At 42.8% G+C, this 23,408-nt stretch overlaps 1 protein-coding gene across 3 annotated transcripts in view; it reads left to right on the forward strand.

Annotated features, from left to right (window-relative positions):
• ccdc92ba (coiled-coil domain containing 92Ba) overlaps positions 1-23,408 on the forward strand; it is a 78,645-nt gene that overhangs the window by 44,828 nt on the left and 10,409 nt on the right. For all 3 annotated transcript variants that reach the window (XM_059973430.1, XM_059973432.1, XM_059973431.1), the window contains one exon: positions 1,437-1,484. In XM_059973430.1, the coding sequence (XP_059829413.1) occupies positions 1,437-1,484 (48 nt within the window). The remainder of the gene's footprint in view (positions 1-1,436; positions 1,485-23,408) is intronic.

Here is a 23,408-nt window from a genome sequence, read left to right on the forward strand (position 1 = left end):
GAGGTGTCAGAAATGAAGCAAGTGAATTTAAGGGCAGGGTGGAAGTTGGAGGCAAGTTAGAGGCAACACATTACAGTAAATTCCTAATCCATGTAAATGTATATGGTGAATACAGTTGATCCTTGATTTTTGATAACTTTATCCTGGGAGGTTATCCCTAGCCCTGTTCAGGTTAATGTCGGCATAAGTGATTTATAATGGGGAGAAAAATCTGTGTAGCTTTAGTGGAATATGGCACAATTTCTGAAACTTGAACCACTCTTTTTTAATCACATATCTTTTATTGTGAGAGAGTAGGGGAAGTGTCTGTTGGAGTTTTGGAGTTGGGTAGTGTCTACACAACATAAATTGGGAGACTGCTTTGCCGAGCACCTATGGTCTGCCCACCAGAAAAGGCTGGATCTCCCAATTGCCGCCCATTTCAATTCTACTTCCCACTCTGCCTGTTGGGTTGGGGTGTTGGGAGTCAGGTAGAGACTGTCTGTTGGGTTGGAGTGTTGGAGTCAGGTAGAGTCTGTTGGGTTGGAGTGTTGGAGTCCAGTAGAATCTGTCTGTTGGGATGGAATTGAGTTGGAGTGTTGGCGTTGAGTAGAGTCTGTCTGTTGGATTGGACTGGGGAGAAGAATGAGACGAAGATCTGAAGTGCACATTCCACATTCACATGGACAGACAGCAACCTCCCTACTGTTCTCCTCTGTAGACATCTGGGATCTCGTGCATGTCTGAACTTTTTCCTTCTGTGAGATTAGTATTAATGCTTAGTAGATCAAGAGGACATCAAAGTAGTAGGAATTGGTAAAGACCTGTTTTCCTATTACTGGGCTGGTGCTTGCTGTAGGCTGAACAACATTGCAGCAGACGAAAATGGATATCAGTGGTTTCACAAAGCCCTATCACTGCACAGTGCACGTGTTTCCAGCAGTTCCCTAACAAAGACGACACCTGAGGCAAAAGACAGATAAAGACAACTTGTCCATCCCCAGATTTGCTTGCACACAAATGTCCTGGGATCACGCATAGTCGCTCCTTACCACAGCAAAAGCATTATGGAATGGGTGGGATACTGACGTTGAATGTGACCTCAGGTGGGCTGACTTACCTTCCCTCTTTGAAGCATCATTGTTCCATCGTGATTCGTAGCCCCTCCCCTTCCAGATCTCCTGAGAGTTTCTTGCAAGTGGCTGGTGTTCGTTATAAGGCCTGACACTGTCATTGAGCCCAGCTGTCAAGGGGATTGGTTTAGTGCATGCAGAAAACTCTCTAACTGCACTTGAACTAAGTGGCCTGTCCAGCCACAGAGGGCTCTTAGAGAGTCCCATCACCATGGGCCTGGAGATCCCCATAAATCTGACTCTGTGAGGACACAGAATTCCCTAGTGCACAGTGAATGGCTCTGGGAACACAACCTGATTTCTGCTCTTACCTGTCTTTTACAGAACTGACGTATGAACTGACATCAAAGTCATCAAAAAAGGGCCAGTCAGGTAAGAGACACTCACCCTGTTAACCTCTAGTGGTTATGTTAAGTACTGGAGGTATGTATTTGCAGCACAGAGTTAGAAGCAACAGTTGCATCTTTGATCTAGGGAAATAACTGGTATCCACATCTGCTGTTGTACAGATGTCAGAACCTTTCAGTATTCAAGAAATGCAAATTAATTTGTCTGGCCCACTTCCCTCTCCTCCTCCGTTTCTTCCTCTCTCCTTCCACCTTCCCTCCTTCTCTTTCTTAGTGTTATAGAGCACTATAGCACAGAGGGTAGACCAGGTGGGGGAGGGGAGTAGATATGTCTCTACCAAAGGAGGTGTAAGGTGCTCCTTCCCTCCACTAGCCTGCAGGTCACCCTTGGGCAAGATGTAGGGCCTGCTTAGACCCTGATTAGGGTCAGGTGAAGCCATGGCAGCAGGTGGTGGATGGTCAGATGAGCAGCTGGTGTATATCACAAGTCCTGGTTATGCGACCACTGACACCAGGCAGACAGCCTCTGATGGAATTGATAATGGCTGGAGTCACCCATCTTGTAAAGACACTGTCCAGCAGAAACCACTTCTGTAGAAAAATTTGCCAAGTACAATCATGGTCATAAATCATGATCACCCACGTCATATGACACTGCACATAACGATGATGATGACAGCACAGAAACAGGCCCTTTGGCCCATCTAGTCAGTGCTGAACTGTTATTCTGCCCAGTCCCATTGACCCATATTTGGACAGACTCCCTCTCTTTCTTCTCTCTTGGTTTTTCTCACTGTCTTGCATCTTCTCTCTTATTTCTGTTCCCTCCTTCGCTCCTGTGAAATCACTTAATTGCTTGTCAGGACGTTCAGAAGTTTCTACTAAAACTAACCCACCTCTTCTTTAGCTCGCCTTTCCTTCCTCTTCCCCCTCTATCATTGAGATACTGATGTTGATGTGAGCTGGACTGCGAGCGGGGCCGATTTGCTGCCGTGTCTGCTCTCTTCAGGTTCAGGTTCGGCGTAACTTTGCTTATTAAGGTTTTCATCAGCATGTGAAGTTATTCCTCACCTCTCCAGTCACCTGCCCCAAGCCTCTGGTGAAGCTGAGGAACAGCAACTTGCCCTCAGCATTCAAAACCAAGAGTCCTCGAACTGTGGACACATCTTAAAGACAGAGGTGGTCTAAGATTGGAACCTTCCTCAACTTCCATACCTTCTCTAACACTTCTCCTCCTCCTCCTGAAATAACTTCCTTGTCAGTTTTCTTTTCTCTGTCCTATTCTGTCCACCTCCATGGTGAATAGACATTTTCCCAACTCATTTGCTCCACAAATGCCACCTCCATTCACCAAATGCTGTCCTTTTTTATTTTCATATTTACCTTATATTTCCCATATTTGCTGGGGCTTTTCTCAATTACTGTCCCCCGCTCTCTGAAAACGGACCAGATCCCACTGTACTTGTAAAACACAATACTGTTCCCTGCTCTCTCCAAAGCCTTTATGTACCAAATTTCCCAGAATCCATCCACCCAGGTTTTCATCTTTCCCCACAGTACTGAAACAGCTGTTAATAATAACATTATTAACAATGTCTGTAACTATGAAAAGTATTCCCTCTTTGTTCTGGATTCAATCATTTCTCTAACCCTCAAGCTATGAAATTTCCTCCCTAAGTGTCTCAGTTCATTTCTTAAACACTCTCCTTAATCCTACCCTATGTGTAATGTGGCTGTTGCCAGCATTTGTTTGATGATACTTCTGGGAAACACCTTGGCAGAGTGAACACCCCACATTGTTGCTGTTGATTAAAACTACTGGTTATAGACCATAGAACTTTAAGGCATTGTACAGGCCGTTCAACCCACGAAGTTGTGCTGACCTTTTAACCTACTCTTAAGATCAATATAATCCTTCCCTCTTACATAGCCCTCCATTTCTGTCATTCATGTACCTTTCAAAGAGTGTCTGTCAAAGAAAGAGTGACTCTAATGTACCTGCCTCCATCCTGGCAACACATTCCACAGATGCACTACTTTCTGTGTAAAACAAAACTACCTCTGACAACACACGCAAAATGCTGGAGGAACTCAGCAGGTCAGGCAGCGTCTATGGAAATGAATAAACGGTTGATGTTTCGGGCCAACATCCTTCTTCAGGATCAGAAAGGAAGGGGGAGGGTGGCAGAATAAAAAGGAGGGGTGAGGGGGAGGAGTGCAAGCTGGAAAATGATAGGTGAAGCCAGGTAGGTGAGGGAGGGAAGATGAAGTAAGAGGTGGAAGCGGTAAAGGTCTGGAGAAGAAGGAATCTGATAGGAGAGGAGAGACCAGGGGAGAAAGGGAAGGACACCAGGGGAGGTGATAGGCAGGTGAGGAGAACCAGTAAGAGACCAGATTCGAGAATTGATAAAAGAGGAAAGGTGGAAGGGAAAATTACTGAAGTTGGAGAAATCGATGTTCATGCCATCAGGTTGGAGGCTACCTAGGTGGAATATGAGGTGTTGTTCCTACAGTCTGAGAGTAGGCTGATCAGGCAGAGGAAGAGGCATGGACTGACACATTGGAATGGGAATGGGGGTAGGAATTAAAATGGTTGGCCACTAGGAAATTCTCCTTTTTATAATGGAGCAGAAGTACGCAACAAACCGATACCCCAATCTACGTCAGATCTTACCAATGTAGAGGAGGCCACATCGGGACCACTGGACCCAGCAGGTGACCTCAACCGATTTGCAGGTGAAGTGCTGCCTCACCTGGCTGGTCTGTTTAGGGCCCTGAAGGGAGGTGAGGAAGGAAGTGAATGGGCAGGTGTAGAACTTCAAAGTTCAAAGTAAATTATTATCGAAGTACATATATGTCACTATATATAACCAAGACATTCACTTTCTTGTGAGCATTCACAGTAAATACAAGAACACAATAAAATTAATGAAAGACCACGTCCAAGAGGATGGACAAACAACCAATGTGCAAAAGACAACAAACTACAAATACGAAAAGAAAAAAAGAACAATCGATAAATAAGCAATAAGTGTCAAGAACGTGAGATGGAGAGTCCTTGAAAATGAGTCCATGGGTTGTGGGAACAGTTCAGTGATGGGGTGAGTGAAGTTATCCCCTTTGGTTCAAGAGCCTGATGGTTGAGGGGTAATAATTATTCCTGAACCTGATGGTGTAGGTTCTGAGGCTCCTGTACCCTCTTCTGGATGGCAGCAGTGAGAGGAGAGTGTGGCCTGGATGGTGGGAGCCCTTGATGATGGATGCTGCTTTTCAGTGGTAGCGCTCCACGTAGATGTGCTCAATGGTGGGGAGGGCTTTAAACCGCGATGGACTGGTACTCACCGCTTTTTGTAGGCTCTTATTTTCAAGGGCAATTGGCTGCGACCTGTCAATATACTTTCCATGACACACCTATAAACCCTTACCACCTTGTACACTTCTATCAAGTCTCCTCTCATCCTCCTTCACTCTGAAGAGAAAAGCCCTAGCTTATTAAAACTTTACTACAAGACATGCTCTCCAATCCAGGCAGCATCCTGATAAATCTCGTCTGTCCCCTCTCTAAAGCTTCCTCATCCTTCCTATAATGAGGTGACCAGAACTGAACGCAATAGTCTAAGTGTGGACTATGAAGTGCAGAATATTGTTATGAAAATCTCTGAGGGGCTTGGAAATCACCTTGTGAATACAAAATGGTCTTCTGTCATCTAACTTTCACAGGTCTCTTAACTGTAGAACCCATTGAAATTCTGCAGCCATAAATTTTAATACCATCTTTGTCTAAATGGTCCATTGGTTCTGGTCATGCAACATACCCAGAGGCTCTTTGGCTCACTATCACGTACCCATCTACTGCACTCTGCAAAAAGCTTAGGTATATATATAGCTAGGGTACCTATGACTTTTGCACAGTACTGTAGTAATTTTATGTATTACACTGTACTACTGCCACAAAACAAAACAAATTAACTGACATATGTGAGCGATGATAAACCTGATTCTGATATGGGTCTCTATTGTGGACTGAGAATGGGCAAGGAGAAGGGAGAGGGGAGGGAGCGGGAAGCAGCAGAGAAACATTCTGTAATGATCGATAAGCCAATTGTTTGGAATCAAATGACCTTGCCTGGTGACTCAGGGCTGGGCGTGTCTGCACCCATGCACCCGCCCACCCCCCCCCCCCCCCCCCCGCCGCCATTGGCACTGCTTCTTTGTCCCATATGCTTCCCGTGCCACTCTACCCTCACCATTCTCAATGTCTTTTGCTCCCACCAAATTTACAAACTTGCTCTCTGTTCCACATTGAGAAATACAGTTCACCCATTCACCTGAAGTTTCTGCCCTGAACTCACCAGCATTTCTGCCCACTGACACTGTCAAAACAGCTCCCTTCTCCTATGTCTGTCTCATTTTTTTTGTTCCTTTCCATGCCTTATGGCACACTGGGCAACAACCTTGCCGATTTTTTAGCATTTTTGTCTGTTTTTTTTAATAAGGCCAATTTGCTAGCTCAATGCTCGAGCCAGCATGGATGGAAAGTATGCAAGGCACCAGCCAGATTTGAACCCAGGACCACTCGCTTCGGAGTCCGGTGCAGATGCCACTACACCATCGGCTGGGCATCTGTCTAACTGACTTTACTAAATATTCCTTTACCCAGTCTACTGCATTTGAATATATCCACTGTAGAGAGATGAGCTCCCTCATTAACCCAACCCAAAACTTGTTTGGACAGTAGTGATTTAAAAGGGAGTGAATGTAACCAGGATTTAGCAAGTAGAGTTTAGAACACAGGTTACTGACACTTTAATGGCCAGTTCCCAAACTGCTATCAATGTTTTAACACTGGCTTTATTCAAAGAATAATAACCACAATTAGTTATTGATGTGAATGCAGTAGTGCAGTTTTGCTAAATGACAATGGCTTAAATAAGGTCCCTTTCCTTTACACACATGGTAATGACTCTTGACTCTAAGTCTGAAGAATCAAAATTGGGTTTATTATGACTGACACATTGTGAAATTTATTACTTTGCAGCAGCGGTATACAGCAAGACATAAAATATGCAATTAAGCAGCTGCCACAATTAACCAAGGTTTCATGGAAATTTTTAAAAAGGTATAAAAAAAGACAAACTACCTTTGAACTGAGTAACAATTTATGTATTTAAATGAAATGCAGAATCAATTAGAACACTACCAATACTTCTACAGTACTATACAACTAGGTATTAGTTCCTAATAGTTTTTGACTGAGGAATTCATCCAGTGTACTCTGTTTTTTGACTGACTGTAAATGAACAAAATCAGCACAGACACCTAGTGCAGATAATGGACTGCCTTCATACAATGCTTTCAATGACTGCATCCTCTAAATCTTAATTTTCATTGTAACACTCAAGATGATTGTCAATACCTTCAAATGCTTCGTAGTTCCTAACTTCTTGGAGTAGTGAAATCGTTTTATTTTCACTCCCACATATTTCTGGCATCTCCAAGCCTGAATGCTTGAAACTACAGTGCCGTTCCAGATTTTCTTACTGCTTATTTCTTGCCAACTACCAGTGACAAAAATTACTGCTTTCTGAACAGAAATACATGCAACTGACTCTGTTTAAAAATTGTTCACTCTAAGTGTGGAGTAATGTCTAACAATCACACAAGTGTACATGGCTGACTCTAGTTAGAAACCATTCAGCAAAAGACTCCTGTCCTGAGTAAGTGGCATAGTGTCCCAAATAAAAGGGGTTCCCAGCCTTTTCTCGATTAGTTTCTGTTCTTTAAGAATTATCTCAAATAAGTGGCTGCCCCAATTAACTGGAATGCACTGTATATAAATAAGTCATGCAAAAAGAGAGCAAAAATAGTGAGGTAGTGTTCATGGGGTTACTGTCCGTTCAGAAATGTGATGATGGAGGGGAAGAAGCTGTTTCTAAAATGTTGAGTGTATTTCTTCAGGCTCCTGCACCTCCTCCTCCCTATTGAGGCATTGCCTCGAAGAACCAATAACCAATTAACTAAGGTCTGTATATCGTGAGGTGGGTCAATAGCACCTGCAGATTCCTTAGGAATTGGACCTGGGAACTTTGGAATCTAATTGGAAAAATCTACACTCTTCCCACCCCAACACTTAATACAGTCTCCTCGTAAATTTCCAGCCACTCCACCAGCTCTGCTCCATAGGGTTCACTGCATTCCTTATTCTGGATAATGAAAGCAGTTTATGAGGTGGTTGAAATTACTGGGTGAATGGTGATAAGAGGTATTCCGATAGACGGTGACTGAATGCATCAAATTACCAAGTAGGATTCTGGAATTTCTACTTAGGTCTTGGGAACCACACTTTATTATTCTTTCTTTTATCTTCATAATGGAGAAGTCTTGTTTAAAGTTCAAAGTAAATTTATTATCAAGGTGCATATATGTCACCATTTACAACCCTGAGATACATTTTCTTGCAGGCATATTCAATAAATCCATAATAAAATAATAACCAATAAATCAATAATCAATGAAAGACCGCATCACCTTCAGGGTTCAACCAGTGTGTAAAGGACAACAAACTGTGCAAATACAAAAAGAAATAATAACAATAAATAAATAAGCCATAAATATAGAGAACATGAAATGAAGAGATCTTGAAAGTGAGACAATAGATTGTGGGAACATTTCAATAATAGGGCAAATGAAGTTGAGTGACGTTATCCCCGACAGTTCAAGAACCTGATGGTTGAGGAGTAATAACTGTTCCTGAACCTTGCGGTGTGAGTCCTGATAACAGCCATGAGAAGAAAGCATGACCTAGGTGATGGCTGCCCCGATGATGGATGCTGCTTACCTGTGACAGCGCTCTGTGTAGAAGCGCTCAGTGGTGGGGAGGGCTTTACCTGTGATAAACTGATAAACTACGTGATAAACTACTTTCTTTAGAATTTCCCACTCAAGGGCATTGGTGTTTCCACACCAGGTGATGATGCAGCCAGTCAATATATTCTCCACCACATGCTATAATGAGCTTGGTTCCCTTAAATCACCACTAGTGGTTTAAACTTAATTACATTCTGTAATTTTTTTTGTCAAAAGGGATTTTAAAGGACATTTAAATAGTGTTCAATTGCAAACTAAAAGCAAATGGGCCTCACCCATGACCTCAGTTATAAGGTGTGCTGCTAATGGCTTCCTTGCTAGAGGAGCTGTTTTATTACACCCAGTGTGGATTGGTTGCAAAGGGTCTCCTACTGCGGAGTATTTTGAGTTCCAACAACTCGGGAAAATGATGGTGCAACAAGGGTAACACACACAAAATGCCAGAGAAACTCAGCAGGCCAGGTAGCATTTATGGAGAGGAATAAACAGCCAACATTTCAGGCTGAAACCCTTCATTGAGACTCTAGGTGCAACATGACCTGGTTGTCTTTCTATACCAGTCACTTAAAGCAAGTGTTCAGTTTGCATCGAGCAGCTGCGAAGGCAAATGGAATGTTTTCTGGTATTGGTTGCCAAAGGATTTAAGTACAGGAACAAGGATGTCTTGCTGTGGATGTAAAGGCTCTTGGCTTGACTCCATTTAGAGTTGGGATGCAGCTTTGGTCTCAACCTGAGGACTGAGGTGAGTAATGCTATCTGAGTGCAGTCAGTAGCTACTAGACTGATTCCCGGGAATGTCGTGGCTGACTTATGAAGAGGTAATGAGCAATCCCCTCAAAATGCTGAAGGGACTCAGTGGGTCAGGCATCATCTCTGGAGGGGAATAAATTGTTGATATTTTGGGCCAAGGCCCTTCATCAGGGTGCTGTTTGAGCTGCTGAATTCCTCCAGCACTATGTGTGCATTGCTCCAGATTGACAGCGTCTGCAGAGTTTCTTGCATCCAGGAGGAAGATTGGGTAGGTTACATTCACCGCAGTGCAGAAGAGTTACAACAACCTGCAAAAATTTGAACAGGATGTTGCATTGTGCCAGCGGTTAGGATTACTGCCCCCATAACAAGTACGTAAGGTTATGACTCCAGCGGCACAGATTCAACCCTGACCTCATTGCTGTGATGTACTATCTATAACTCCAAATGACTGGAAGTAGAGTAAATACAGAAAGGTTTTTATTAGCAGTAAAATGGACCATATCCATGCTGGATAACCTCCCTGGACTGTGGGAGGAGCAGTGACACAATCGCCTTCATCCAGGGGTCGTGGGAGGAGCCACAGGAGCAGTCAGCAGAGGGACGTGTCCAGACAGATATACATGGTTTACCACATGCTGTCTGTGTAGAGTTTGATCTTTAACCCTGTGATTGCTACGACCTCTACATCCCGAAGAAGTGCGGGTTGGTAGGTTCACAAAAATGATTCCAGGATTGCACAGCTTGTCATATGAGGAGCGTTTGATGGCTTTGGGCTTGTACACACCAGAATTCAGAAGAATGAGGGGTGACCTCATTGGAGCCTATTGAATGTTGAAAAGCCTCAATAGAGTGTGTGTGGAGAGCAGGTTTCCTATGTTGGGGGAGTCCAGGACCAGTGGGGACAGCCTCAGAAAAGAGGGGCATCCTTTTAGAATGGAGATGAGGAAGGATTTATTTTGCTAGAAAGTGGTGAATCTGTGGAATTCATTGTCGCAGGCGGCAGTGGAGGCCAAGTCTTTATGTATATGTAAGGCAAATTGATAGATTCTTGATTGGTCAGGGCATGAAGAAGGCAGGAGATTGAGACTGAGAGGAAAAATAGATCAGCCATGATGAAATGACAGAGCAAACTTGATGGGCCAAGAGGCCTAATTCTTCTCCTATATCTCATAGTCTTATGGACTTAATTAGACACTGGAAGTCTGTAAAATGGAGAATGAAATCAGGTTCAAGAGGCTCAAGTTTTATTGTGTTGAGAGTTCCAATCAGATAGGGGAGATGGCAGTATCCCATGGATCAAGTTGGAAGCATTTTTCGCCCGAGCTGTAGTTTCTGGATTCAAATCCCACTTCTTAAAATTCAGACATTCTCCCTCTGAATACAGAGGAAGTGCCAGGCTGTCAGAGTTGCAGTCTGTTCAATTTGCTCCCTCCAAGTGGATATAAAAATCCCATGAGACCATTCTGAAGAGGGGATAGCAATCCCCATTGCCCAGGGCAATACTTATCCCACCGTCAACATCGCTGAAGCATATCAGCTGGTCACTGTCACATTTCTCTTCGTGGGATTTTGTTTTGTGCAAACTGGCTATTGTTTGATCTGTTCTTCAGAAGTACGTTATTGGCTGTTAAGATCCTCTGAGGCCATAAAAAGGTTTTTCTTTGCTTCAGAGAGTGTAACTATCTACATGAGAACTATCATGTGGGAAGTGTTAACAAGGAACAGTGGCTACCCACCAAGCCTGCAGTATAACCTGGAAAATGATGGGATGTTATTCAACTTTGAATCAGGCAGTGGAGTTAGATAACTCAGCATGCATCAAAACCATAGAGACCACTCCTGGACAACAATGCCATCGACCCATCTCCACCAGTGGACCTCATTACCTTCACAGTCATTAACGAATTGCTTCGGAATACACACCAGCTGTTAGTGTAGGCTTTAAAGGAACAATCCTGTAGCAGTGACTATCCAGAAGCAGAAAGGAAAGAGAGACCAGAGAGACTGCAGATGCAGGAAAGCAATGCTTGTTTTAAACTTAGGAACACACACAAAATGCCGGAGAAACTCAGCAGCTCAGGCAGCATCTAAGGAGGGGAATGAACAGTTGATGTCTCAGGCTGAGACCCTGATCAGGACGTTCTTGAGTCCTGAAGAAAGGTCTCACCCTGAAACATCAACTGTTAATTCCCTTCCGAAGACACTGCCTGAGCTGCCAAGTTCCTCCAGCATTCTGTGTGTGTTTGCTGTGGATTTCCAGCATCTGCAGAAGCTCTTGCATTTAAAACTTAGGAATGCATGCTTTAATATGTTAGCATTTGATGATCGGCAGTGTGAAATCTACTTTGGTTGAGGGGCAAGTGACTTTTGGGAGCACTCCCCCAGGCGGAGGTGGTTTGTTCATTTCCACCCGGGATCCTGTGGGCCTCCGCTTAACTCATTTAAAATACTCCATCAGCACCTCCTGAAGAATCAGCCAGGGTGCTTGCTCTGCTATGGGGGTGTTTGATCCACTCCCCAACAGCACACCCACACTTTGTCAGCTAGAGGCATGATGGCAACCAATTGACCTTCAGTGAGTAGCAGAGTGCAGAATGTCCTGGTTATAAAGAACACTTTTCTGGATTATTCCAGTAAGGATCTACTGTTGTGCCCACCGGTAAAACAGAAGATTCTAGTGTTAAGGCTTCAACATTACACATTATAATCAATCAATATGTGCGATGTTTCTCTCTGCTACTAGGATTTCACGGGATATGTAACAGTCATCAAAATGCTCCAAATAAATATTGCTGCCTTCACCAAAATTCCTTTTGCACCACTACATAATGCAGCTTAAGTCTTGCACAACATTGCTCTGCAAAAGATTTGTGTGTGCCAGAAACATTTTAATCATAGTTATGTATTTCTGTGAACACTTATGGGAAATCAAGGTTGATTCATTACCAGTAAGCAAGAGATGATGATGTTGAAAAAAGGACCAGTCTGAGGTAATCTTGACTGTTCCAGTGTTGGATATCTGGGAGTGTCTAGACCAAGTGGCTGAATGTCATGTTTTCCTCACTGGTCTTGAAGTACAACCCTGCAACACCTCCTTCTACACAATCCCTTCCCTAGTGACTTTCATTCAAGCCAGTGTGTGTTATGTTTGTGCGGAGCAAGAACAACAACAGAATAGTAGGATTAAACGGTTTTATTGAGTCAAGTTAGTCACAGTACATGCTGGGCAACTTACAGTTCGGGAACAATGAAACTGGCCCATTAAGACTAAAACATGCACATTTGAAAGTCAGCACAAAAAGAGAGTGCCTCCTGCTTGTAGGAGGCCCTGTTGATTCATCCTGCGATCAATTGGCCGTAGGTGCACTTGTCACATTCTCACAAATGACCCAATATAGTGATCATCAAGTGGTTCTTCGATCTAGTTTTTTCCTAGTGTACAATTCTCCTCAATGACTCTGTAAAAATTTACTGTCTACAATAACAGAAGGTTATTCAACTCTGAAACTGGGTAACAAACTGTATGTGTTCCACACTTGTTTGTCTTCTGTATATCCTAAAGCACTAAGGACACATTGTTTCCACAAATAATTCAACCTGCTACACTCCCATTCTGACATGTCAGTCCATGGCCTTCTCTTGTGCCAAGATGAGGCCACCCTCAGGGTGGAGGAGCAACACCTTATATTCCGTCAAGGTATCCTCCGACCTGATGGCATAAATATTGATTACTCCTTCCAGTGAACAAATTCCACCCCCCCCCTCCTCTATTCCCCTCTCTGGCTTTTTACATCTTCTCACCTGCCTATTCATTCCCCCGGGTCCTCTCCTCCTTCCCTTTCTCCTATGGTTCACTCTCTTATCAGATTACTTCTTCTCCAGCCCTTGACCTTTCACATCTACCTGGCTTCACCCATCACCTTTCAGCTAGCCTCCTTCCCCTCCCCCACCCCTTCCTTCTCAGTCCTGATGAAGGGTCTTGGCCTGAAACGTAGACTGTTTATTCTTTTCCTTAGATGCTGCCTGACCCGCTGAGTTCTCCCAGCATTTTGTGTGTGTTGCTTTAGATTTCCAGTAACTGCAGCCTTTCTCATGCTTATGATTTGCTACAAAACTTTTACTTGTTTTGCTACAGGAGATTATTATTCCAAACTGTTGACTGGAAAAGTCACCAGGAAATGGTGGGAAATCACCAGGTAGAAGTTGATCCAATCATTGTTATTACAATTGTTTAAGGGTTATGATGAAGCTCATTTATAAATACGCTAAAATAATGCCTGCTTGTGAGATTGTCTCTTTAACTAACAATTGGCAGGGTTACATGCGAGGCAAATTAATAATCACCCAATCCATACAGATTGTTACAATATACCCTCCCCCAAAACAAAAATGAGAAACTTGAAGAGACAGGATAAAGGCAAAAGATGCCATTAACCTTGGAAAAACAAAAGATAAGTCAGCGGATAGGGATGAGGAGCTGCAGTTTTGAGTCTTGTAGAGGACGGGTGGTCTTGAGGATGGAGTGGGAGGAGGTTGCTGTGTTAAAAGCAGGGTTCCAAAGATCTGCCCTAAGACAGACTGATAGAGCATGTTGTGAGGACGTTCATTTCAACAGAGGGAGATGATAAATCCATGTGGATGGTGTGCTGAAGGAACGAGGCATAATATTATAGTCATAGAGCAATGTAGCATGGAATCAGGCCCGTCAGCCCAACTCAGCCATGCTGACAAAGATGCCCATTTGCTTGCCTGCATTTGGCCCATGTCCATTAGACATCAGAGCAGAATTAGGCTATTTGGCCCATCACTTCTTGTCTGCCATTCCATCATAAAGCATAAGACATAGGAGCAGAGTAAGGCCATTTGGCCCATTGAATCTCCTCTGCCATTCCGTCATAAAACTTTAGATATAGGAACAGAATTGGGATATTCAGTCCATTGAGTCTGCTCCACTAATGATGACTGACTTACTATTCCTCTCAACCCCATTCTCCTGCCTTCTCCCCATAACCTTTGATGTCCTTACTAATCAAGAATCCATTAACCTTCTCTTTAAATATACCCAATGACATGCCCACCAAAGCTGTTTGTACTAATGAATTACACAGATTCACCACCCTCTGGCTAAAGAAATTCCTCCTCATCGCTGTTCTCCAGGGATGACCTTCTATTCTGATGCAGTGTGTTCCGGTCCTGGACTCCCCCAGTGCCAGCTTTGTTGCTCCACAAAATCTCCTCGCACCTTGTGGTGAGAAAAGTGTTAAAGGGCTAACCTTTCAGCAGAGATTGCTGCTCTCTGAAGGGTGTGGACAGAGATCTGTGGGACCAATGAAGGGTTAGATCAGAAGGTAAGATGATAAGGAAGACGTACTTAGTAGGTCAGGCAGCATCTGTGATAAAAGAGTATACTTCAGGTTGATGATCCTTTGATAACTTAGATGAGTTAGTATTAGCACTTTTAAATATTAGCCTTTTTATCACTTGTACTTCACATACAGTGAAATGTATCATTTGCGTCAAAACACATCAGTGAGAATTGTGCTGGGCAACCTGCAAGTGTCGCCACGCTTTTGGCGCCAACATAACACGCCCACAAATCACTAACCCTACATGTATGTCTTTGGAATGTGGGAGGAAATCCCCATTATCGTACAAACCTCTTACAGGCAGCAGCGGGAATTGAACCCTGATCAGTGATCGCTGATGCTAACCTCTACACTACTGTGCTACCCATCTCTTCAATCAGCCCGTGTTTTCGAGACACATTTGAATATGGAATGGTGCATCAAACTAGCCGCAGTACTGAGGGATTGCTAATCTATCGGAGAAGATACAAGACGTTAAAGAAACTTTCGCTTGACCTGAATGCAAAGGTGAGAAGAGGGAATCTATCTTACATTAGGAGGGTTCCTGCAGAGTGTAAATAAATATGTCATATGAAAACTGTTTGATGGCTCAGGGCCTGTATCACTACAATTTAGAAGAATGAGGGGTGACCTAATTGAAATCTATCAAATGGTGAAAGGCCTCGATAGAGTGGATGTGGAGAGAATGTTTCCAATGGTGGGAGAGTCTAGGACCAGAGGACACTGCTTCAGAATAGAAGGGCACCCTGTTAGTCTGGAGATGAGGAGGAATTTCTTTAGCTAGAGACTGATAAATCTGTGGAATTCACTGCTGTGGAGGCCAAGTCTTAATGTATATTTAAGGCAGTGGTTGATAGATTCTTGATTGGCCAGGGCATGAAGGGATATGAGGAGAAGGCAGGAGATTGGGGTTGAGAGGGAAATTACATCAGCCATGATTAAATGATGGAGCAAACTTAATGGGCCAAATGACCTAATTCTGCTCCTATATTTTATGATATAAATCATGGTTATTCCAGGAATACCCACCAACGTCATTTTGAGGGTCTTAAGGCAATCATACAATGGTTCAAGGAAACAAGATTGAAGTAACTAGCACAGGTCAGTAGTGACACAGGCCCACTGGATGGACAGAGCTTATGCTACACTGAACCAATTACAGACCTTCATTAGTATCCATGAGATGATATATTAGGTTTTAGAATTGAGGCTTTCAATGGTTATAGGTTAGAATCAAAAAATGATTGCCATGGTCCTATCAGGTCACCAGCCCTATTTTATGGAACATGTTGCAAGCACAGTAGCTATGCTGCATGAAGCTAGGTTTCAGTGGCATATTATACATTTCTTATTCATTACCAGCAACACTTAGTTAACCTTCCATAAGACCATGAGACATAGAAGCAGAATTAGGCCCCATTAAGACTGCTGCATCATTCCGTCATGGCTGATTTATTACCCCTCTCAAGCCCATTCTCCTGCCTTCTCCCATAACCTTTGACACCCTTAATAATTAAGGAACTGTCAACCTCTGCTTTAAATATACCCAATGACTTGATCTCCATAGCCGTCTGTGGCAAAGAATTCCACAGATTCACCACCCTCTAGTTCAAGAAATTTCTCCTCATCTCTGAAGAGGTCCAGCTCTGCACTCTCAGAAGATGTGCTTCTCTCTCTCTTTTACCTTAAGATGGAAGTGCTGAATTGCTGTTATCTGATCTGCTCTCTGCTATTCATTGTTAGAGGAACCACTTTAACACCGGCATTGGGATTGGCACAGCACTTCTTAGAGATGCTTCATCCACGGCAATCCAGATAGTATTTCATTCAAAGAGCCAACAAGTTTTCAAAGGAAAATGACCCCATCATCATTTTCAAGCTATAATCTTGTCAATCATCCTGTGACCTTCAGTGCAGCTCATTCGCAACAATGGATGTCTTCAAACTAGGGAACTAGAATCAGGTTTAATATCACCGGCATGTTGTTATGCAGCAGCAGTACAATGCAATATATAATGATTAAAAACTAAATTACAGTATGTATGTATGTGTATATATATAAATAAATATAAAAAAGTTAAATTAAATAAGTAGTGCAAAATGTGGTGAGGTAGTAAACATGGATTCAATGTCCATTTAAAGGGGAAGAAGCTATTCCTGAACCACTGAGTGTGTGCCTTCAGACTCCTGTACTTCCTTCCTGATGGTAGCAATGAGAAGTGGGCATGTCCCAGGTGATGGGAGTCCTTAATGATGGATGTCGCCTTTTTGAGGCATCGCTCCTTGAAGAAGTCTGGGATGCTGGGAAGGCTAGTGCCTGTGAGTTTACAAGGTTCTGCGGCTTATTTCAATCCTATGCAGTCCCCCCCCCCCCCCCCGCCACCATACCAGACAATGATACATCCAGTCAGAATGCTCTCTACAGTACATCTGTAGAAATTTGGAGAGTCTCTAGTGACATACAAAATCTCCGCAAACTCCTAATGAAATATAGCCACTGTCATGCCTTCTTTATAACTGCATCTATATGGTGGGTCCAGATAGAAGTTCAGAAATTAGATGGTTAGAAGTTACAGAAGGGGTAAATAACAGTCATAATTACTAGAATACAGTAATAAAGTGGCATGTTACAGGAGCTGTTTCTGTTTTACTAAACTGCCTTTGGCCAGCATGACAGAGGAATGAGATGTTTATCAGGTTGTAGAGATCCTCACACCATGAGCCTTTCCCTAGCCCACAGGCTTTAAAAATGTCAAACTTGACTTTGTCTACTCACTAATACAAGAGATTCAGCAGGTGCTGGAAATTCAGAGTAACACACACAAAATGCTGGAGGAACTCAGCTGGTCATGCAAGATCTATGGAGGGGAACAAAGAATTGACATTTTGAGCTGAAACCCTTTCATCAGGGCTAATTTATCTAATAACTCCTCCTTTTATCTGATATTTGCTCTTCCCCTTTTTAAGCCTTGATGTTTCTCATGGATCGGTACATAGACATAGGAAAGGTTTAAGTGTAAGAATCTCAATTATAAAGGGAAGTAAACTTAGAGGAAAACTTAGAGTCATCTCTAGTTTTTAGATAAAAACTAAATATTTTGGCTAAATCAAGGAACAATAAGAATTAGGTATTGGTGTAATTATTGTTAGATACACCAAGTTACAGAGAAAAGCTTTTGCTTTGCATGTCAGGTGAAGTTTAAGTTACTTGCTTAACAACATTTTACTCATCCAACAAATGGTTGCAAGTAAGAAATTGGTTTTAAAATTAAGGTTATAAAATCTACAGAACGTCGCCATGTCAACTTGGATTTTCATTATTGACAGAAGACTTGGGAGCAGAATCAGGCCATTCAGCCCATCGAGCCTGCTCCACCATGGCTGATCTATTATCTCTCTCAACCCCATTCTCTTGCCTTCTCCCCATAATCTGATTAATCAAGAGCCTATCAACCTCTGCCTTAAATATGCCCAACCACTTGGCCTCCACAGCCATTTGTAGCGAAAAGTCATGATGAACTCTCAAAGGATGACCAATGCATAAGCATTTGATCATTGACAGTGCTGTTATAAACTATTTATTGAAACAACAATTTGGTTAGCAACCCATAGAAGAGTATGAGTTATTTAAGATTGATTGTCATTTCCCATACACAAGTGTAAAGAAGAATGAAATACAGTAATTGTTCCTCCCAATCCAAAACATCATATAAAAACACACTAAGATAAAGAATGCAACAGTAAAAAAAAACCACAATAATTATAAATACATAAGCTAGCTCATACTGTATACATATTGATTATATGTACATGAAGTGATAGAAGGCACAGGAGGGTCTATACATTGGATGACTGACAAGAAATGATGAAGAAGTGGTGGTTGGAGAGCGCGGAGTGGTGGGTTAATGGTTGCAGATGTTGATCAGCCTTATTGCTTGTGGAAAGTAATATTTTTGAGCCTGGCACTGTAGTTCTGGCATGGATGCTACGTAGCCTCATCTCTGATGGAGAGGGACAAGCAGTCCATGAGCAGGGTGGGTGAAATCCTTCATGATATTCTAGCACCATTCTGTAAATACATTTTTGATGATAGGTAGGCTGGTTGCTGGTGATGCGCCAGCAGTTTTGACTACCCATTGTAAAGCCTTCCTGTCTGCCACAGTACAGTTTCCATACCGTGCAATAATGCAGCACATTAGGATGCTCTGTACTGCTCAACTGTAGAAGGTTACGAGTATTGATGTGCAAAGTCCCACTCTCTTCAGCCTCCTCAGAAAGAAGGGGTGTAAGTGAGCTTTCCTGACTGTGTGGAATGTGTTCTGAACCATGAAAGGTTGTGTGAGTTGTGCACTCCCAGGAATTTGAAACTAAAGTTTTCACTGCTGTACTGCCGATGTGAAGAGCTGTGTGTGTTCTCCTGAAGTCAATAACCATCTCCTTTGTCTTGTTGACATTAACGAAGAGGTTATTTGCCTGGCACCAGGCCTTGAGCTCTTCCACCTGAAGTGGGTGGGATTGAAACATTCCACTTGAGACTGATGCACTTCTCACCCTTTCTAACACAAACTCAGTTTCTTCTCCGAGTTCAATTAGTGTAAAGAAATTTAACAGTGGAAATCTTTTGTTTTCTGTTTACTCAGTAAGGAGTTTGTACATTCTCCCCGTGGCCGTGTGGGTTTCCTCCCATTGTCCAAAGACGTACTGATTGGTAGGTTAGTTGGTCATTGTAAATTGTCCCATGATTAGGCTAGGAGTACAGGCAACCTAGGTTCATTTTCTGTCACTGCCTGTAAGCAGTTTTAATGTTCTCCCTGTGATTGTATGGGTTTCTTCCAGGAGCTCCGGTTTCCACACACAGTCCAAAGACATACCGGTTAGTAAGTTAATTGGTCATTGTAAATTGTCCCATGATTAAGCCAGGAGTACAGACAACTTGGGTGCATTTCCCGTCGCTGCCTTTAAGGAGTTTGTACGTTCTCTCCGTGACTGTGTGAGTTTTCTCCGGGTGCTCCAGTTTCCTCCCACGGTCTAAAGACGTACTAGTTGGTAGGTTAATTGGCCATTGTAAGTAGTCCTGTGATTAGGCTAGGATTAAATCAGGGGGTTGCTGGGTGGCCTGGCTCAAAGGGCCGGAAGGGCCTATTCCATGTTGTATGTCAATAAATAAAATTTCCAAGTGGTGTAATACTAAGCCACAGAGTCTAATGGGGCCACGTTTAAGCAAAAATGATGTCCTCACCTGCAATTCTTAATTTTTCTGGGCCCAAATGTTACAGGAATTGTCACTTTATGTTACAATGTATGTGGCTACAGAGGGGGAAGCAGTCTCAACCGAAGCATTCATCGTCCCTTTGCTGCTTGGCCTAGTAGGTTCTCCCAGCTCCCCTATCAGATTCAGATTTATTTGTCACATGAATATTAAAACATACATTGAGTGTGAAATGGGATATTTGAAGTGGGTATTGATAAGTTCTTGATTAGTAAGGGCATCAAGTATTACAGGGAGAAGGCAGGAAAATGGGGTTGAGAGGGATAATAAATCAGCCATGATGGTGGCAAAAACTAGATGGGCCGAATGGCATAATTATACTTCTATGTCTAATGGGTACATTCAGTAAACTGTATGGTTTGCGTTAGCAACCAGCACACCCAAGGATGTACTGGGGGCAGCCCGCCTCCTATCAATGAGAATCCCCATTCAACCAAAGATGTCTCACTCCACATCACTCCTGTGATGGGTTTTAATCCCTGAATACTAACTAATCCATTAACTTAACCATTACCACCACTGCATCACATAAAATATTAATTCAATGTGTCTGAAGAGTCGCCACCCACTCTATAGCTCATGTGAACAATCTTTTTTAAATGGACGTGATGGCATTGTGGTTGAGTTACCGGATTAACAGTTAAAGTTCTGAAGCACAAATCCAGAGGCAGGAGAATTTATACTCAAAAATTAAATAAATATGCTAAAAGACGACTGTGGACTACTGGTTGCTATATCAACATATCAGGTTCACTCATGTCCTTCATGAGTGCTGTCCTTACCCAGTCTGGGACATGTGGGGATGCACCCCTACCAATGTGGGTAATTCGTATCTGCTTTCTCAGTCAGAGGGAATCTGGGATGAACAAGAACTGCTGGTCTTGTTAATGAGGACTACACCTCATTCTGCCTCAGAGATGACAGCCTGGTCATCTCTGAGGCCAAAGTACGCAGGTTTTCCCAATGGGTGGACAGCCACAAGGCTGCAGGACCAGACAGCATCCCAGGGCGGGTATCCAGAGTGTGCGCGGCACAACTGGGAAATTTTTAATCTCCCTCTCCCAGTGTAGAGTGCCCTCCTGCTTCAAAACATCCGCCAGTGTTCCTGTACTCAAAAAGACCGAGGTAACATGTCTGAACGACTGACGTCCTGCCACACTCACCTCAATAGTAAGCAAATGCTTTGAGAGGTTGGTCAAGGACTACATTTGCAACATAGTACCACTGACACTGGACCCCCTACAATTCGCCTACCAATCGACAGATGACGCAATAGCCACAGCTCTACACACCATCCTTACATATCTGGTGAAGAAGGATGCTTATATGAGAATGCTGTTCTTGGACTACAGTTCAGCATTCAACACCATAATTCCCTCCTGGCCCAACAAGAAGCTCAGAGATCTTGGCCTTCACCCTGTCTTGTGTAGCTGGATCCTGGACTTGCTGTCAGATCGCTGGCAGGTGTAAGAGTGGGCTCCCTAACTTCTGCCCCTCTGACCCTCAACACAGGAGCCCCTCAGGGCTGTGTCCTAAGCCCCCTCCTTTACTCTCTGTAAACCCATGACTGTGTCGCCACCCGCAGCTCCAATCTGCCAATAAATTTGCCAATAACACTACACTGATTGGCCAATCTCAAATAATAATGAGGCATCCTACAGAGAAGAAGTCATCACCCTGACACAGTGATGTCAAGAAAACAACCTCTCCCTCAATGTCACAAAAATGAAGTAGCTGGTTGTGGATTACAGGAGGAATAGAGACAGGCTAACCCCTATTGACATCAATGGATTTGGAGTTGTGAGGGTAAACAGCTTTAAGTTCCTCGACAAAAACATCACCAAGGATCTCATGAGGTCTGTATGTACCATAACAGTGTCTCTTTCACCTCAGACGGTTGAAGAAGTTTGGTGTGGGCCCCCAAATCCTAAGAACTTTCTACAGGAGCACAATTAAGAGCATCCTGACTGGCTGCATCACTGCCTGGTATGGGAACTGTACTTCCCACTATTCAGGACATTTAAAAAGACAGGTGTGTAAAAAGGGCCAAAGGATCATTGGAGACCCGAGTCACCCCAACCACAAACTGCCACCCGGGAAACGGTACCACAGCCTAAAAGCCAGGACCAACAGGCTCCGGGACAGCTTCTTCCACCAGAACATCAGACTGGTTAATTCATGCTGACACAACTGTATTTCTATGTTATACTGTTGTACATACTATTTATTATAAATCACTATAAATTGCATATTGCACATTTAGACAGAGATGTAATGTAAAGATTTTTACTCCTCATGTATATGTAGGATGTAGGTAATAAAGTCAATTCACTCAGTTGTTAAATAACAAAAGGAAACAAAAAAAAAGAACTGAAATGGGGGATAAGTGGTGAAGAGGGAAGGGAAAATTCATCTGAGATGATTAATGCGTTACAGAGTTTCATTCGGCAACTATTCTGACCTGAGGTTGATGCTTATGTTGTTTTGGGAAATGGCATTCATCACCCAAGATCGATGTATCTCATCTTCTCATGCCCCTGACTATAACATTGCTCTCATCTTTTGGACCAAACCTACATTATTATAATCTTCAATAATTAATATATTTGTATATTTAAAGCAGAGGTTGATAGGTTCTTGATTGGCAAGACCGTCAAAGTTTGCGGGAAGAAGGTAGGAGATTGGAGTTGTATAGGAAAACAAGTCAGCACAGACTTGATGGACCAAATGGTTTAATTTTGCTCCTAGGTCTTATGGTCTTGTACCTAATACTGGAAATAATAGCTTTCTTAATATTATCATCTTGAGCAAATGCATGAAGTATTCTGCCAGTATCTGCAGAAACACAAGTCTCTCATTAAATGGGAAGAATATTATTAAACAATAAGTTTAATGGGAAGAATATTATTAAACAAGAAGTTTAAAAATCACCTTATTAAGCTAAAGAATATATGACTAGTAACTCATTGAATCGATGGATTGTGGAGTCCTAGTCTTCTCGGATCCATCCCTTGAAGAGATTGGGTTGGTTTCGTTTTCAAAATGTTGCCTAGTTGCCCAGGTGGAGAAAATACATTCGTGTATAATATATATATTATATATATATATATATACACACACACACGTCCATGTGGAAGTAATAGGAGGACCTTTGTCGGCTTGGTGGTCTTGTGATGCAGACCTCCTCAACCTCTCTCTAAAACCCTATCATATTTCATTTTGGGCTGAAAGGAAGGTTCAGTAGAAGAGTTCAAAATTAAGCATTTTTGAAGTACATTAGAACTGTTTCCACCCAATCCAAGAAAAGCTGAGAGTGCTTCCATCCCCCCACTGAGCTGTTAAATAGTAGAAGCAAGTTAAATAGTATTTTCCACAAGGGAGTGGATAAGTACTAGAAAATGAAACATTTGCAATGCTGTGGAGTGAGTGGGTTGGCTGTGGATTGATTGCCTCATTCTGAAACCCGTGCCAGTTCTGTCTGGCATATAAAGAGGCATTATAGAAGACTTGATGAGGGCAGAGTGGTAAACATGGATTTTAGTAACTCTTAATAAAGCCCTGCAGGGCAGGTTGGTGCAAGGGATCCAAGAAGTGTTGTGAACTCGGTCCAACATTTTGCTTGGTGATAAGAGGCAGAGGATTATGGATGGGTGTTTTTCTGACTGTAAGCCAGTAACAAATGGTGCACAGCAGG

The sequence above is a fragment of the Hypanus sabinus genome, chromosome 6 (genome assembly GCF_030144855.1).
Source record: "Hypanus sabinus isolate sHypSab1 chromosome 6, sHypSab1.hap1, whole genome shotgun sequence".
In the NCBI taxonomy this organism is placed as follows: Eukaryota; Metazoa; Chordata; class Chondrichthyes; order Myliobatiformes; family Dasyatidae; genus Hypanus; species Hypanus sabinus.